This window comes from Equus quagga, chromosome 8 (genome assembly GCF_021613505.1).
Source record: "Equus quagga isolate Etosha38 chromosome 8, UCLA_HA_Equagga_1.0, whole genome shotgun sequence".
Taxonomy (NCBI): domain Eukaryota; kingdom Metazoa; phylum Chordata; class Mammalia; order Perissodactyla; family Equidae; genus Equus; species Equus quagga.
This window is the reverse complement of record NC_060274.1, coordinates 64466023-64483657: the sequence shown is the minus strand read 5'-3', so window position 1 is coordinate 64483657 and position 17635 is coordinate 64466023. Positions and strand designations below refer to the sequence as shown.

The following is a 17635-nucleotide window of genomic DNA, read 5'->3' as shown; positions in this document are numbered from 1 at the left end:
TGTGGGATCTAAGGTGGATTTCTCACCAAGTGATTCTGGGATAGTTCTGGGCATCATTGGGGGAGCCTCAGCCTCAAGATGGTTCTCTACCCTTCCTAACGAGACTGTGATCACCCAATAGAATTTTAATAAACTGTGTTTCTTCTTAGCCTCTTATCTTTTGTTGCTTATTTCTAGCTCGAATACATGTTGGACCTCCTTGCCTTCCATTCGTATTTGGGATTAGAAATATATAGCTGTGTCCTCACCTTATGTTTTTTTAAGAGTAGCAAATAATCACTATCAACATTGTCTATCACTTTGGGATTTACAGAACACTTTTTTTTTTCATTCTAATTAGTCCTTAAGATAACTTTATGAAGTAAGCAGATTTTCTTGTTTTGCCCATTTTATAGATGAGGGAACTAAAACTCAGAGATGTTAACTGACTTGTCCAGGGTCACCAAGTTAGCAACACACTGGGACCCAAATCTTTACTCTAAACCTGGTGATGTTTGCCTGTGTGAGGGTGAGCAGGCATTTTCTGTCCTTGTAGGGAGTTGAAAATATAAACAGTTAGAAAAATGTCTATTTTAGAAAAGACTCATAGTGTCTCTTGTCAGATTTTTACTCTTGGGAACATTTACTGGAATGTTAGCTTTAGCTTAATAACAATAATAATAAAATCTAAAATTAGTGTGTTTAAAGTTATTTTGGCATAAGAGAATCCACAGCTACAACACCACCATTCATTTGTTAACTGTTATACTCTGCTTCTTAATACAGAATTTTAATGGTGATGGCTTTATCATTGTTTAATGTTTGTCTACAACAGTGCAGGCTTAAATCCAACACACTTCACAAGCTACTGAGTCCTGATAAACATCTCTGGCAGCCCTGAAATGACCTGCTTGTGTAATTACCCAACGGGTTAACATTTGTGGTGTCTGGTGCTTTATAAGTCAACTGTTGAGTGATGTGAACTTTTGAGGGTGGATTACACAGAAAGGTTGTGGTTTGAAGAATGCTTAACATGGCATCTTGTCTGTATGCTAATTTATATTTCAGTGACTTTTTTTATAACTACTGCTCTTCCTGTATTAGAACTTAGGGAACCTGTAGGATAAGGAATGAATGACTCAGTGAATTCAATGAAAAATTATTTTTCTTAAATTTGATGAGATACCTCTTTCTTCCTCTCAAGTTAATGGTAACTGTATGGTTTTGAGGAATTCCAAACTTTCCTTTGCGATTTTATCAGTCAAGGTTCACTTGCAGAGAACAGAATCCATCTAGCTGGTTTGAGCAGAGGGAGATTTGTTACAGGGTATTAAATAGCTTACAGAATTTGTTGGGAAGGTGAAGAAACAGACTTCAGGTTGCACTCTCAGGGATGACTTCCAGAGCCTTACAGCAGAGCAGGCCAACAAGGGAGCAGTTGCCTCCTGTGCAGTCATAAAACTGTCTGCCACATGGGGAGTGTTTCAGAACCATGCTTCCAGTGACATGGGCAGGAGGTTGCCACAGGAAAATCAGATTCCAGTGATGATGCTTGCTGGCAGAAACAGCAGAAGCATGGCCCCCAACTTCCAAATCTTTGCTTTCCAAAACTTTGCCTTCCACATCTCACCCAACTTCGTCTGACAGCACCTAGGCCACATAGCTGCAAGGGAGTCTAGGAAATGTGGTTTTAACCTCCCAGTCTCTGCAGTACAGGAAGATACATGGGAAGAAGGGTTGGCCCCAGCTTCTAAGCTGTTAGGTCACACCCAGTAGTGCTTTGCATTGGGATTCAGGTCTATCCACTATACTTACTTCCTTAAGTACAAAGACCATGCAGGGACATTTCTCCCTCCACCTCCTTTTTCTGCTTGTCACTGCATGTGTGCACGTGTTTACATGCACACATGGAGTAGTCTGCTTTTGATGAGCTGCCTCTTCTGGTTTGTATTTCATATCTTAGGTAAATAATTACTTCATGAAGGTAGACTTGTCAGTGTAAGTCTGTGCCTGTCTTGGCTTTCACACCTTTCAGGTTTGGAAGGGTGATGGAAGAAGTATTGCTGAGTGAAGGCTGTGTCATGTGGTCAAAATAGCTAGCTGAGGTTGGGATCTTGGGTTCTAACTCAGTGGTTCTCAACCCAGCCAAAAATTATAATCTTGTGATTGAGCTTTAAAGGTATCCATTTCAGAGATTCTATTTAGATTGGCCTTTGCAGTTGAATTTGATCAGCCTGGACATTGATAAAACCTAAAAGTGCCCCAGGTGACTTGAATTTGCAGCTGGGGCTGAGAACCTCAGTCTTAATCAGACAGAATTGGACATTAGCAAAAGCTGTGGTTCTTAAACTTTAACAACATCAGGATCACCTGGATGGCTTGTTAAACTATAGATTGCTGGGCCCCACCCCCAGAGCTTCTGCTTGGGTAGATCTGGGGTAGGGTGTGAGAATTTGTATTTCTAAAAGTTCCTATTTGATGCTGATGGTCCAGTGACCACGCTTTGAGAACCAGTGGCCTAAAAGCTACCTGTTTTCATTGTAAAGATTTGATTTCTACTCATCTGGAAGACTTTCTTTTTTAATCAGCACTTTTGGAACGTCTGCTAGTTTCTGTTCTTTGCCAGAGCTGAGGCTGTGGAGGAGTAAGATGCCTTCTAGGAGATCATGGTCTTACATCTCTAGTTTCCCAATGTAAGAGAAGAGCTTTTCTTTTCTTTACATTTTTGTCTTCAAATTAGTATCCCTTATTTTATGTAGGTTTTCTTAGGTTCTTTCCTACTGCCCCCTGTTAGCCCTAGTGATGATTTTGAGTACACAATTCTGTACCACTGTGAATTATTAAGGTAATGAGGCAGCGACTGAGGCTTGATTCCAGTGTAAGAAAGCCAGTTTTAAAATATTCCCATGTGTAGAAAAATCTTTCCCAGTGTCCTCCTCTTTTTGGCTGCTGTAACTCTACTAAAATGAGAGTGAATTTATTTGTCCTGAAAGATATCTTTCTGGTTCTCCTTGCTATGCTTCCTGCTACCCCATTTTAAAAACCAGTCATTGAAGTTATGTTATTGTTGGCTGTTTTTTTGTATCTAGGATGTACCCAGCTAGTATATACATTTTGCAAATGCTGTTGGTAACGTATTCAAACTATTATATCTGATGTTTGTCATGTTAAAAATTTTACATATTTAGTGATCCTCAAATTTTGTTCTGTGGAACACAGATTCATGGAATTGACCTGAAATTTCCATGCTAAAGTTAAGTGAAGTAAACTTCTCCCAGTTTATGGAAAAAAAGTATAATGCATAGTTTTTCCAATTCTAGATCCCCCTCTCTTTGTTCTTTAAGCTCAGCTTAGTGTGAATGTTATGTGCTTGAGTATAAAATTCTCTATTGTATTGATTTAAGTAGCAAATAGTAATATTGCATAGTCATCTGCCAAGAATCATTTTCCTTCTTGGTGATTTACTCCCTGTTTGAAACCCAGTTACTTTATTTAAAACTCTTAATGTAAAAATTTTGGTTTAATGGTGGAATGTATTCTTGTAAATGCAAATTCAGAAGAATAATGATAAAATCACGCAATTAGATTATAAGAATAGCAGCTGTAAATATTTACATGCTATTAGTGTATGAGAAAAAATATAACAATGAAAATCAGCCTTCTGGAAACTAAAGTTTGATGAATCTTCTAAAGCCCAATGAGCTAAGGCTTGTCAGGTGATGCAAAGTGTGCATGCCCAGCTGCTGTTCTGAGCTGGCTTAAAAAGGGAGGCTATGTTTCTGTGGCTTCCTCCTTCCAGCTCGTAGAACTTCCTGGGTGTTGGTTTTGCCGCCAGATGGAGTCCATCTCAGTACACCTTCAGAACACTGGCACTTCTCACTGTAGCTTTGTGTTGTCTTCAGTGAAGCTGTTAAGTGTTCTTCCTTCACTGCAAATGACACCAAAACAAGAAGGTAAGAGTGGGAGGTAGAAGTAGAAGTGGGAATTCTGAATAGCCACGCAGCATTGGGGAAATAGATGGAATTAGTGCAGAGGTGGGGCCCAGAAGGCTCTTAGCAGTTTTTCTGAATCCATGCCCTATTGAACTGTAGTTATCTGTGCTTCAGTAGAATGCGCCCAGGACCTGATACACATTTCAGTGGGCCTCGAGGAGTTCCACACTGGCCATTAACCATTTGCTGTACTTGAAACTTTGGGTCTGTTTTCAAGAAGTAGCATTGGATGGGACTAGGGTAGCAGAGGAGATGAGTTAGGGAGACCTCAGTGTTTGTTTAGCGGCTTGGTGAATGTTTTTGAAGACTCATGAGTTCCTTTCCCCTCCATCCTCCTAATTTCTCCCTTCTCAAGTTATGAGCCAGGCTACTCATCATGTAGACTCTTTCAAGAGTAAGCATGGTAGGACGTAAATACTTTTCGATAAATAATACAAATAATAGATATCATTTATTGATTGTGTGGCCTTTTTATTAAGCACTTTATGTAATTATCTCCTATCACCCTTTCAACCATCCAGCATGTCCCATTTTGTAGACCAGAAAGTGAGGCTGAGAGGTCAAGGAACTAGCACAGAGGTCACAGAGCCGTTGAGTTTTGAGGTCAGGCCTGCCCCCAGTCGAGGGCAGTCTGACACTAAAGCCATGTTCTTAATCACAGCACTGGATAGATACTGCAAACTGGTGGGGGTAGGGAAGAAATTGGGAGATTCTTGATTTCTGGGCGTGTGCTACATTATATTAGTGGTTAACGTAAGTTATGGTCAGTTTGGAGCTGCCTATGATGTGGCTCAGTAGAAGGACCACCACAGTAGGAGATGGAAGATTTGGCGTCTGATCTTAGCTCAGAAAACACTTAGAAATATAAGCACAAATTGGTGCTAAATCTGACTTTTGGGGAAATAATTGACTTTTTCTGAGTCTTGGTTTCCCTTTCTGTAAAATGGGGGCAGTAATATGCTCTCTCCAAGTCTCAGATGTGCTGTGAGGATCCACTAAGGTAATAGTCATGCTTTGAAAACAATGAAGTGTTTTATATACGTTAGGTGACATGACTTAGAGGTGTTGGCTCACTATATGGATTTTCTCCTGTGCTCTAAACCCTGGAGAATTACAAAGTGAAAGCTGTATTCTTTCTCTCACAGAGGTGTGGTCCTGGTGGTGAGCAGTGAATGTGTATTTCGGGATCAGTAAGTAGAAGAATGCTGTGCAAATGTAGGGCCAGCTAAGTTCACTCTGAAGTAGCATTGCCCAGGGAAGGCTTTATGAAGTGCACGGCATAGTGAATTAATTAGATTTTAAAGGATGTGGTATTTAGATGGAGCAAGAATAGTTCACTTTGTGGAAACTTACCTTTGCTTTTAAAAGGAAACCCAACTGAGTACCAAGGGTCACCATATGCCTTTAAAAAAAATGTTACTTGGGGCCGGCCTGGTGGCATAGTGGTTAAGTTCGTGTGCCCCACTTTGGCGGCTTGGGGTTTGCCGGTTCGAATCCTAGCACTGCTTATCAAGCCATGCTGTGGCAGCATCCCACATATAAAATAGAGGAAGCTGGGCACAGGTGTTAGCTCAGGGCTAATCTTCCTCAAAAAAAAAAAAAATTTTTACTTATGTACTGTCTCGAGATGTGGAACTCAAAGGGAATTTCTCCGCTCATAAAGAAGAGGATGGAGGCATTTTTATGCTGTTCCGTCTTCTCCAGTGGTGTTCTTCCTGTCCCACCTTTCTCAGTATATAGACCTGTAGGTCTCTATATATAGAATAGAGACCTATAGGAGGGAATCTTCTCCTGAAACCTTTAGGTCAGCACTATCATTCATCTTAGATTGGTTATCAGTCTGTTTTTTCCTTCTTAATTGAAGAGCAAAGAACACTAACTAATTCAGGATTTTTAAAAGATTATAAATTCTTAGGGATAAAAATAGCATTGGTGGTTATAAGTACTCAGCTGAAATTAAAAGAGTTATCAGTCATATTTTGGGAAATAAGGTGACCAACCAACTGGTTTCAGAAAAACTACCTCTCCCATTCCAGTGATTAGTTAATAAAATTATTCCTGACAGTGGCAGGCCAAGAAGCTCAAGCAGTTACATATTTAGAGACAGAGAACCCATTGTCCAAAGATCTCAGAAGAGCCTTTGCAAACACACCGAAGGGATTTAGAACAATTTGCATAAATCTCCCCATGGATAGCGACATGGCTCCAGTATTGGGGTGGTTCCAGGAACCCCTCCTTGGCTGTATCATGGAGTGACACTGTGCTTGGTGAGAATTCAGTCTCATGATGGTTTTTGCCAGCAGGATTAGGTGATGGGACACTGAATAAGCCCACTGTTTGGTTCCACATAAGGACTCTTTTGTGTGGGCCTGGAGCAGCCATGTTCAAGTTTGTCTTGCTTTTTCCCCAATAATGTTTTTGGACTTTGTGGGCTGGAGAATTAAAATTAAGCACAACACCTATTCTGAGCGAATCTGTCAAGGTTTGCTCTTCAAAGGCAATCATAGCCCCTTGTATTTCTAGAATGTGGAGAATAATAGTCATACCTTTGTAGACTTCTGATTTCTTAAATTAAAAGTTGGGGAGAGGAGGAGACTTTTTACGCCTGTTCATGGTAGGGCTGTGGGAAGTAATTCCCTTCTGTTTGATAATATGATTTGCCTTGTTCACTAACTTTTTTAAGAACTGTGTTCTCTTGCATAGTTAGAAACAAGCTGTACTTTAATATTTAATATTCCCCTATGAAAGGGTATGGGGCACACTGGAGTGTAGTTTAAAAATACCAGGTGGCTACAAATCTGTTTCAACTTTTTTCTTCTTCTTTCTGAAAAAATGATATACATTAAACACTACATATTAGGAGCTTTATGGTTTCTTGCACAGAATATTATCATTCTGGAAGCCACATAAGGAGTCTAATATAAAATCTGGGGAGTTGTTTATGCACTGGGGAAATTTGGTGCTTTAAATGCAATAATGAAATCCACTAATTTCTAACCTGGAGTTTGTTTTCTTTCAGTCTGCTAGCTTGATTTCTCAGCTTTGTTCTAATAATATAAACATTTTTCTGTTTATTTATAGGTGGCTTTAACCAAGAGAGCAGATCCAGCTGAGCTTAGAACAATATTTTTGAAGGTCAGTATAAAGGAATCTATTTTGTTTCTTGTTTGATTTGTGTTCTGTAACTTTTAAAGATTATTTTCAAGCAGGTTATTTCGTTGTTATATGTTTAAAATATCTCAAAAGGTATCTTTACTTAAGACTTCTAAAAGAGATCCTTTACAATTATATCTATTTTTTTAAGTGTATCGGAAACTTGTAGGTGATTGTTTGTGATCATGTAACCTGTAAACATGGTTTACATTTTAATTTCTTTTATCTCATTTTGGTGTCAGGTATTGAAAAGGAGTTGCTGGGGATTTAGTCTCGCAACTTATCTACCTTTCCAGGATTGACCTGTGCAGTTTGATGAAATGCTTTTTCTCCTAAGAAGTTTAAAGCTCTTTGTAGACATCTCATAATCCTTCATTCATCCACAGGGCCGATTCTTGTCTGTCATTGGTGGAAGCCCATCATCGTTGTTGTTGTTACCACCACCACCACTAGCACCACCATCATCCTCATCATTGTGGTGCCCCATGTGAGGCCTCAGTTTGAATAATAGTAGATAATAGATCACAACAGACAACATACAAGTTTATTTCCTTAGTTTGTTATACTTTGACCTACTTTGTGAATTGGGCAGTGAATGATTAATACTCTAAAAGTCTACCTCAGGTTCCCAAACACTGAACCACTTTTAATGTTATTCAGCTGGAATTAAGGTTTTCAAAAAAGAAAAGCCCACTTTCATAAAGAAAATTTGAAAAGTATATATGTGGGCCTTTTCTAAACATGATAATAATGCAGCTGTGCTGTACGTAAAGAGGACCAAGGCTTCACATGAGAAACTTGATGTTCTGCTATGTATTGAATTTATGGCTTATAAAGTTATTAATTATGAGCATCACTTTCCTCATCAAAATCTGTTACTATTTAAAAAAAATTGAGAAATCAGGGAATTTGAACGCTGACAGGTTTATTTGATATTAAGAAATTGTTATTGGGGCCGGCCTGGTGGCACAGCGGTTAAGTGCACACGTTCCGCTTCTCGGAGGGCCGGGGTTTGCCAGTTTGGATCCCGGTTGCAGACTCGACACTGCTTGGCATGCCATACTGTGATAGGCATCCCACATATAAAGTAGAGGAAGATGGGCACGGATGTTAGCTCAGGCTCAGTCTTCCTCAGCAAAAAGAGGAGAATTGGCAGTAGTTGGCTCAGGGCTAATCTTCCTCAAAAAAAAAAAAAAAGAAATTGTTATTGATTTTTAGGCTGGGTAACGGTATTCTGATTATGGGAACTGTAAAGGTCTTTTTCTCTTAGAGATATACACTGAAATATTTACAGGTGAGATTTTCATGTCTGAGATTTGCTTGTCAATAATCTAGTTTTAGTGGGGTAGGAAAAATGAGTTGGCAGTATGATGATAATTTTTGAAATTGGGAAATGTAATATTGGGCTTATACTATTCTCTCTACTTTGAACATTTTCATAATAAGTTACAAAAAATTGTAAAGGTTAAATGAAAAAACTTTTATGAAAGTGTTCAGCACCTGATATGCATTAGATATTGATTCAGTAAATGCTTGAAATTAAATAATTCAAACACAAGAGAAACAAAGACTCCAAAAGAAAATAGTTAGAAATATAAGCAGTTTTGGGAAGAAAAGAGGATACATTTGTAAGGAGGTTTGTTTTATGTATAAGACAGCAGAATTCTTTATAAATTTGTTTTTAGCCCAGAAAGGACAATACAGGATGAAGATTCTAAGGTGGAAAGGTATTCTGGGTAATCAAAGTCTAAAAAACTGAAATGCATTTGTTTCTTACCTAGACTAGTGTCTCTTGCTATGCATGTTGGGCCCACCATGACTGGGATGAGCATGTATGAGGGAAGCATAGAAGTTTTCAGCATCTGTATTTAAGGTCTATATTGTAAAACTCTAAGGATGTAATTCTGGAAGACCACTTGCAGAAGAATACCTGAGAGGGTTGCCAGAGAGCCTAGAGAAATGGATAGAGCTCATTAACTTGAGCTGGCAAAGTCATAATCATTCTTTGAACTCAGGACCTGTCTGTTACTTCTATTTCCTAAGCCAGCCATAGTTGCAGGCATTCTTCTGACAGGAAATGGGAACAACTTAGAATGTCTCAATAGATGGATGCATCTTGGATACTTATTGGTCTCATGGTGTGAATCCAGTGGAAAGGCTGTATAAGCTGTGTCCACTTTTTGAAGCCACGTGACAACTGGTGAGGCTAGGTTAAGATCTTACTTTAGATCTTTTGGGACCAGATAGGCAAGTACTGTCTTCCCTTGAGGTGGCCAGGACTCAATGGCTTTTGAGTGAGAGTTCTGTATGACTTAGAGTCCGAGGGGATGATGTGGGGGGAATCATCCCTGAAGAAAACAGTGATCAGCAGTTTCTGGAAGAGATTGTGGATCTGGCAAAGGTTCGAGTGATCTCATCAGGCCTGGATAGTGTGGTACCGACGCAAATCCACCTTGGCTCAGCATGCTGAGGTCTCTTGTTTACCATCTACCGCAGACAGTATTGTGGTGGGGCAAGAATAGGGAATAAGGCGCCGTGGGGGCTGTGCCAGGCACGTCTCCACTCTGGCTGGGCTTTTCAGTTTAGTATGGATCAGCAGTAAGCACACTGTAAACCTGACTACTTTGCTGATTTTCTATGACTTTTCTCCTGACTTTTCTTCCTAATAAATATTCCAACCTTCTTTCTGCTAAACTAGTTAGAGGATTCTTCCGTAGCTTGGGGGCAGTGGAGAGAAGCTCCATTATACCTTTTGGACTAGATGTGCTGGTAGCAGGAGAGTTGGCAGCTGTGGAGATTAGAGAAAGCCAGTGGAACTGAGACAGATTAGGGAAGAGGGATCCTGGAGGGCTACAATGGGCCCATTCTGGCTTATTTTATGTTTTGGAAAAGAGTTAAAATCAATTCCACTTTTTCTTCTTTTTTTGAAGTTGCTTACTGTATGTTAATACAGTGTTAGGTGTTGGGGAACTAGAGATGCATAAATCATGGTTCCTGCCTTTAACTGTCTCACTGTGTGTGTGTTTAAATGTGAAAAAAGAAAAAGCTGTGATACGGTTGATAAGCATAGTAGAGCATTAATTGGCAGAAAGTTGATGTGGGGCTATAAACATCTTCTTAGAGAGGGTCATTCAGGTTACGCAGAGGTGGTGATGTTTGAGCTGGACTTCAAGATGAGTACGTATTAATGAGATGGAAAAGGCAGAGGAGGGTTTGGGGCAAGGGAGGACCATCCAGGCAAAGGCAACAGCGTATGCAAAGCAAAGAGCTGTAAGAGGTGCCAGGTGTATGAGTGGCCTGGAGCATAGGGTCTTGGGCAATGGTACTGGGATGGGAGGTAGGGCGGGACTTGGTGTAAAACATTCCCAGCTTAGGGCAGAATAGCAGGCTGTTCTTGTGCTAAGTGGCTGGTAATGTTTTGTTTGGATGTGGAAGTTGAAGTTCAGGTGTAGTCAGTTTTGTTTCTAAATGTTGACATGCTTTTTTTTGTCTGCCTAATTCTTTCACTGCTGCTTCACGTTGATTTAAACAGGTATGTACTGAGTGCTTACAGTTTAAATAAAACACATGAAACTTTGCAGTGAGTGGTATGTGCAAAGTAGGCCTAAGCGATGACCATGTCTTAAAGGAGTTCAGATCTTATACAGGAGACCAGATTTCCAGGCATGCAGCAGGTAAAAAAGACTCTAAGTCTACATACTCAAGGGTCCATGTGTATGGTTAAAGCAAATGCCACAGGAAGTGGATGGACAGACAGTCCCCATGGTGGGTAGTGTCAGAGAAGGCTCCTTGGAGAGGGGACTTGAGGAGGCTCAGGGATGAGTGGGAGCTGGAGAGGCACTGAGGAGGGTAGCCGTGGCATTCTGGGAAGAGGACCACATTCAAGGGAAGGCCTGGAGATGAGTTTGGGAGCAAACAGTCTCTCTAGGTTGAAGGGATCTTGCTCAGTCGTCAAATGTTTATTTAAATTCAACTGTGGCAAGCAAGGACTCTGTGGAGTATTACAGGATGTGGGTGACAAAATTAGAAAGATAATTGGGAGTTTTGTATTTCTACTCAACAATAGGAAGCCATGGAAGGTTTTCTCAGTAATCCAGTGACGCGGGGAGGATGCATTTGAGATTTGATTGGTGCAGTAAGGCCAGGAGGTAGACAACCTTGGGTGTAATCCTGGTGTGAGGCCATAATAACTTGATGAGGGTTGTGGCAGCAGGGGGAGTGGAGAATGGGCAAGTTAAAGACATCTTGAAGGACTATTTGATGAAAATGACTGATACTGTATAATAGATGAGAGAGAGCAGGGGATAAATATGACCACTGGATATATAGCCTGGGTGTAGGGAAGTGCCAGTAATAAGAACTGGGAAATTGAGGAGGAAACCATTAGCTCAAGGGAGTGCAAAGGAGGTGATGTATACTGTTTAGAAGAATAGAGTCAGAAGTAACTGAATGACTAGTGGAAGATGGGAAGACTGTGTAAAGGGACTAGACAAAGGAAATAGACCATATTACAAATTGTAATAGTAAGATGCAGTGAATTGAACTTGGATTTGTATAATTATTCTTCGTCAACAAAAGCATATATTTTTAAAATTTTTGTAGGCAAAATTGGAAAAACAGTTCATTCCTTTTTTGAAAAACTTTTTGCTTATGAAGAAGCAGTTTATATTGATTGATGAAAATTTTAAAACCCGAAGTATATAAAGAAAAGTAGCTTGTGATCCCAACATATATAAATACATATTTATATATAGATATATCCATTTTTTTCTCTCTCTCTGCTTCTCTATCTCTGTGTATGTATATACATTTTTTTTTCCTAACAAGAGAAAAATTACTGTTTGGTATCCAGTTTTCTCCCTCACATAATATGTAACAAATACCTTTTTCTGTAATCGAATACATTTCTACAGTATTTTTATTGTTGCATGGTATTCCTATGTATGGCCATTTTACCATAATTTATCTAGCCACTCCCTATTATTGGATAGTTAGTTGTCTTCTCTGTTTGCTGTCATAACAACACTATAATGAATATCCTTGAACCTACATTTTTTCATATAGCTAGCATTTTCTTAGCATAAATTCACAAAAGTGACATTGGATTAAAGACTAGGTTTGCAACATTTTAAGGCATTTGATTCTTGGCAGACTGCCTTTCATGAAGGTTGTATCAATACACATTTTGGGTAGGAGTATGGAAGTTTACATTTCTTCACATTATGTTATCAACTCAGATATTGTTAAAAAGATAGAGCAGCAACAAAAGAACCTTTCTTCCAACTCGGTAGTTGAAAAATTGCATCTTATTTTAAATTTGTGTTTCTTTGATCAATGCAGTGTGTTTATTGACAATTTATTATTAATTACATTTTAACTTTTTATTATGCTAATCTATAAACATACGGAAAATAGATAGTACAGTAAATACCCACATAACCACTACTTAAATTAATATTTGTCATATTAGTTTCACATATATATTTAGTGGTATATTTCAGTGTGAGTTACATATCACCATAATTCACCCTCAGTACTTTAGCATACAGCTTCAAATAATGAGAACAATCTCCTTCATGGCCACAATACCATTGTGCAGCTAATAAAATGGATAGTAATTCCTTAATAACATGAAATACTCAATCCATATTCAAATCCTTAATTGCGTCTTATTCCATCTCTATAAAAGGGAGACAGGGTAAAGAATGGTGATCTGGTGCGCACAGCATTTCTGAGTGGCTGGAAAACAGTCAAGGAGAATTCGCCCTTCAGCCCCAGAGGTGAATGATTTGTGGCAAAAATGGGCAACGGGATGATTATGGTTCTGACCTGGCTCATTCACAGTTTATAGACCTGTATGAAAAGACTAGAGGTAAGCAGGCCAGATAGGACCCCTGCCCTCTGAGCATACAGTGTAGTGACAGATTACTTTCTTTTATTCATTGGGGGTGATGGTGGTTCTTTGTGGTGACAATTAGTTTATTAGTCAGAGTTCTCCAGAGAAACAGAACCACTAGGAGATAGCTCTGTCTCTAGCTATATATATCTATCTAATTTGTCTGCCTAATGAGATTTATAAGAGGAATGGGCTCATGCCATCCATCATGGAGGTTGAGAAGTCTTGTGATGTACTGTCTGCAAGCTGGAGACCATGAACATCAGTGCTGTAATTCAGTCTACGTCTGAAGGCCCAAGAATCAGGGCAGCTGATGATGTAAATCTCAGTCCGAGGGCTGGACAAGATATATCCCAGCTCAAGCGATGGGGCGGGAAAAAAGAGGGGCTGTTCTTCCTTCCTCCACCTTTTGTTCTATTAGGCCCTTAGTGAAGTGGATGATGCCCATTCACATTGGGGAGAGCAGTCTGCTTTACTGAATTCACAGATTCAAATGCTAATCTCATCCAGAAACACCTCACAGACACACCCAGAAACAGTATTTAATCTGGGCACCCCTTGGCCAGTTAAGTTGACACATGAAATTAACCATCACAATTAGTATTCTATTAGTTTGTGCAAGGAATCCAAAAAGCCTCCCCATTTCATAAATTTGTGTTTAATCCTATTAAAACTTGCAAAAATTGTAAGGGAGAGAGGCTTCAGGAGAGAGGCTTGTAAAATCTATTCCCAAGGAAGGATTAGATAACTTTTAAAGATGTGGTAGCTATAAGGTATAGTCCACCTGCCCTGGGGACCCTCTGTTCACTGCCGCAAGCGCAGTGGAGCTGCCTTTGTCAGCACGTTCTTCTTGTGATCTGCCTCTGTCTTCTTCTTACTTCTATCACTGTACATTAGTTTTGCCTGGTTTTCAACTTTATGTAAATGGAATCATAACAGTCTGTGTTCATGTGTCTAGTTTCATTCATGCTCACTTTATTTGTAAGATTCATCCACATTGTTGTGTGTATTTGGTGTTAGTTCGTTCTCATTGCTGTGTTGTATTCCATTGTGTAAGCATACTACAGTTCATTTATGCATCCTACTGTGGGTTGACATTTCAGTTATTTTTCAGTCTTTTGCTATCCAAAATAATGCTGCAGGAGACATTACAATGCTAAAGCATGTTTTTTGGTAACAATATATGTATATACACACACATACACATGTATATATGTATTTGTGCATATATGTACACACACATACATTTCTGTTAGAGATGTACTTACACGATGGAAATTGCTGGGCCTGTGGGTATGTGTATGTTGAGTTAGAGTAGATATTGCCAAGCAGTTTTCTAAAGTGGTTCACTAGTTTTCTCTCCTACCACCGAAGTGTGAGAATTGCATTTGCTCCACATTTTTGCCAACCATTATTATTTCTTTATCTTGTGTATGAGTAGTGGTATTGTGTTGTAGTTTTACTTTGCATTTTCAATGGAATTCTTTTAGGGGTCAGCAGCTTGAAAATAACGCTAAGGGTCATTTGGGGAAAATGAAAGCGTGATCATGGCCAAGAAAACTTCAAGAGAGAAGTAATACAGTATTTTTTTAAGCTTGCGTTCATTTGACAAATATTTTTTAAACACGTTTCACTGTCTGCCAGGCACCAGTCTGGAAACTTGAGGACACAGCAATGAGAAAGACAGGAAAAAATCCTGTCCTGACAGAGCTTTCCCTCTAGTTACAGCAATTAAGATACATGTAATCTTACAAGAGTAGACAGGTCAATTGACAAGGATGGTCTGGAAACATCGCCTGCTGCTGTGATGACAAGAACTGTTAGCCCATCCTGGCATTCCCCCAGGGAGTTTGGGGGCAACCTTGAAATCCATCTTCACCCCAGGAAGCCACTGCCAACTGATCATAACTGGTACTGAAGATGGACTGGCTTTCCCAGCCTTTCCCCAGTGATCATATGATAATTTAGTATGTGGTAAACATGGCATCTAAAAGATGGGGAAAGGGAGAATGATTGATTTGTGGTCTTAGGACAACCAAGAGATTAAGTGGAAATAGCTAAAGTTGGAGGATGTATTTTTTGTGTGTTACGAAATACAAAAATGAAGTACCAGTGTATTGAAATTTGAAGGTGAAAGATCTAACTTTAAAAAGACTAAGGGAAAATGTGGGAGAATATTTAGTTTTGAGATGAGGAAGGACTAGTTTCTAAACTTAGGAGTAATGGAAGAAATTGCAAAGGAGAAAAAAATCTATAGACTCAATTATATAAAAATATCCAACTGGAAAAATATTTGCAACAAATGTAATAGACAAAGGGGGGAAAAGGGCATGTTCACACACTGTTGGTGGGAGTGTAAATTGGTACAATCATTTCTGGAGATGAGTGTGATAATAATTATCAAGAGCCTGAAACTTCCTCTCCTTTGGCTCAACAATTTCTTTTCCAGGAGTCCAGCCTTCGAAAATTGCCACGAATTTGAACAAATGTTACCTACAAAGCTGTTTACCTTAGCTTTGTTTAAAAATACCAAAACCGGAAATAATCTAAATGTCTGTTGCTGGGAAAAGAGTTAAATTGTATTTTTAAATAAATAAATTGTTCACTACTATAAGCAAGCATAGGTATAATTCTAAATCATAGGGTTGCTGTAATTAGCAGTGACATTCCCTTTGTATTTCCGTCTTGTTTTGTCTCAGGAAAATAAAAATATGATTCTTCTACATTTCCAAAAGCTGAATTCAGTGCCAACTGAAGAAGAGTGGGATTATTGGGCCATCTTTGAGTTTTTCTTTTGTACTGTGCTAAAAAATGTTAAATAAAAACTAGTAATATAGAACATTTATAATGTGCTCATTGTGTGTAGGGCATTGTGCTGAGTGTATTACATGACTGTTCAGTGATTACTGGCATGAGCCTTATGAAGCAGGTAGTGTCGTTCTGCCCATTTTGCAGATGAGGAGCCACGGGCCCAGAAAGCTTTACTTACTGAGGTGACACAGGTGGTAGGAGTCAAGCAGAGCCTGGTGCAGCCCAGCCAGAGGCACATTCCAAAGCTTGTAACTGCGTATCTAAACAAGAGCTTCTCCTGCATTGGAATTAAAATGGAGGACTAACAAGTGACTTTTTAAAACAGTGTTAATTGGGCTTAACTGTGGTTACAGAGGGAGCAGAGATGCTGTCACTGCACCTCACTTCACTGTGTTCCCCCGTCACTGCAGCGGCCAGTGTAACTTCTGTCACCCAGCTAGCCCTGTTCTTGTAGCTCACTGCCCTCACCTCCCCACCCCCAAATCACTGTTCTGTCCCTAGGATCAAGAGGCCTTCCTGCTCCATAAGGATTCTGTGTGATCCCCATTGTTTCTGAGCATTGTTTCTGAGCATTTCCCACAGCCCCTTGAGCCCCACCGCAGAAAGTAGCAGGCTCCCACTTTTGTGAGCTACAATGTATCACACTAAGGGTGAGACCTGGTGGAAGGCTGTGGAAAAACGTTGCATGCCTCCCTGTTCTTATTGACTGTTTTTGCTCTCGGATGGAGAGGACACTAACCTGAGCATCATTTCATACCTGCTTCCATAAAATCTCACAAGAAGCCACACAGTTAATAGTTTGCTTTCTAGCTCAGCATGTCATCCTTTCTTGCATCATTGATGCCCTTGAAGCAGGGATGGGGCAAAAGAATCAGGTTGTTTCCATCCATGACTTCATAATTAATTCTTCTTTTTTTAAAAAAGCTATATGTCCTTGCTAAAGGACAGGACATAATTTGTCCTTCCAAATTTCTGTAAACCAGGCTCTCTCAACCTCAGCACTGCTGACACTGTGGGCTGAGTCACTCTGTTGTAGGGGCCGTCCTGCACCCTGTAGGATGTTTAGCGGCATCCCTGGCCTCTACCAACTAGATGCCAGTAGCATCCTCCCACCCCCGCCCCAAGTTATGACAATCAAAATTGTCATCAGATACTGCCAGTGTCTCCTGTGAGGAAAAATAAAAACAAACAGGAGGCTCAGAGCTAGAAAACTCTACCCCTGGAAAGGCAGGTAACATATAGAAAGGGCTGGATCTCATAGATGGTTCTTGTCTGTTAGGGGACATTGGTGTTCATAGGCTAGACAATCAGATTAAACTGCCCCCAGTTGAGAACGTGAAATGTGGCAAACTTAATGTGTTTTTGTTTTTTCCTTGAAGTGATGGGAAATAACTGTCCTTGTGAAGAGTTTATCATCATATCTGATATTTATCTTTTGAAATGTTTTGAGCTTTTTCACATTGATCTCATGATTCTATACTTTTGAGAATAAAATGTCTTTTTTTTTTAAACAGTATGCAAGCATTGAAAAAAATGGCGAATTTTTCATGTCTCCTAATGACTTTGTCATTCGATATTTGAACATTTTTGGAGAAAGCCAGCCTAATCCAAAGACTGTGGAACTTTTAAGTGGTGTGGTGGATCAGACCAAAGATGGGTATGTTTTTTTAATTATCTTATTTAATTTTTTTGTTTGAAATAGCTTTCTGTTGCTTTAATGATTAGGAAGTCGCTGTATACCTTTCCATCTCGTAAGAGCACTTTCTCTACCTATTATAATTAATACGTTATTTTAGAGATAATC

General features: G+C 39.5%; 1 protein-coding gene across 2 annotated transcripts in view; it reads left to right on the top strand.

The window, feature by feature from the left end:
• The window catches only part of SLC25A13 (solute carrier family 25 member 13), a 188207-nt gene that overhangs the window by 20153 nt on the left and 150419 nt on the right, over positions 1-17635 (top strand). For both annotated transcript variants that reach the window (XM_046670429.1, XM_046670427.1), the window contains exons 2-3: positions 7053-7106; positions 17346-17488. In XM_046670429.1, coding sequence (XP_046526385.1) covers positions 7053-7106; positions 17346-17488 — 197 coding nt within the window. The remainder of the gene's footprint in view (positions 1-7052; positions 7107-17345; positions 17489-17635) is intronic.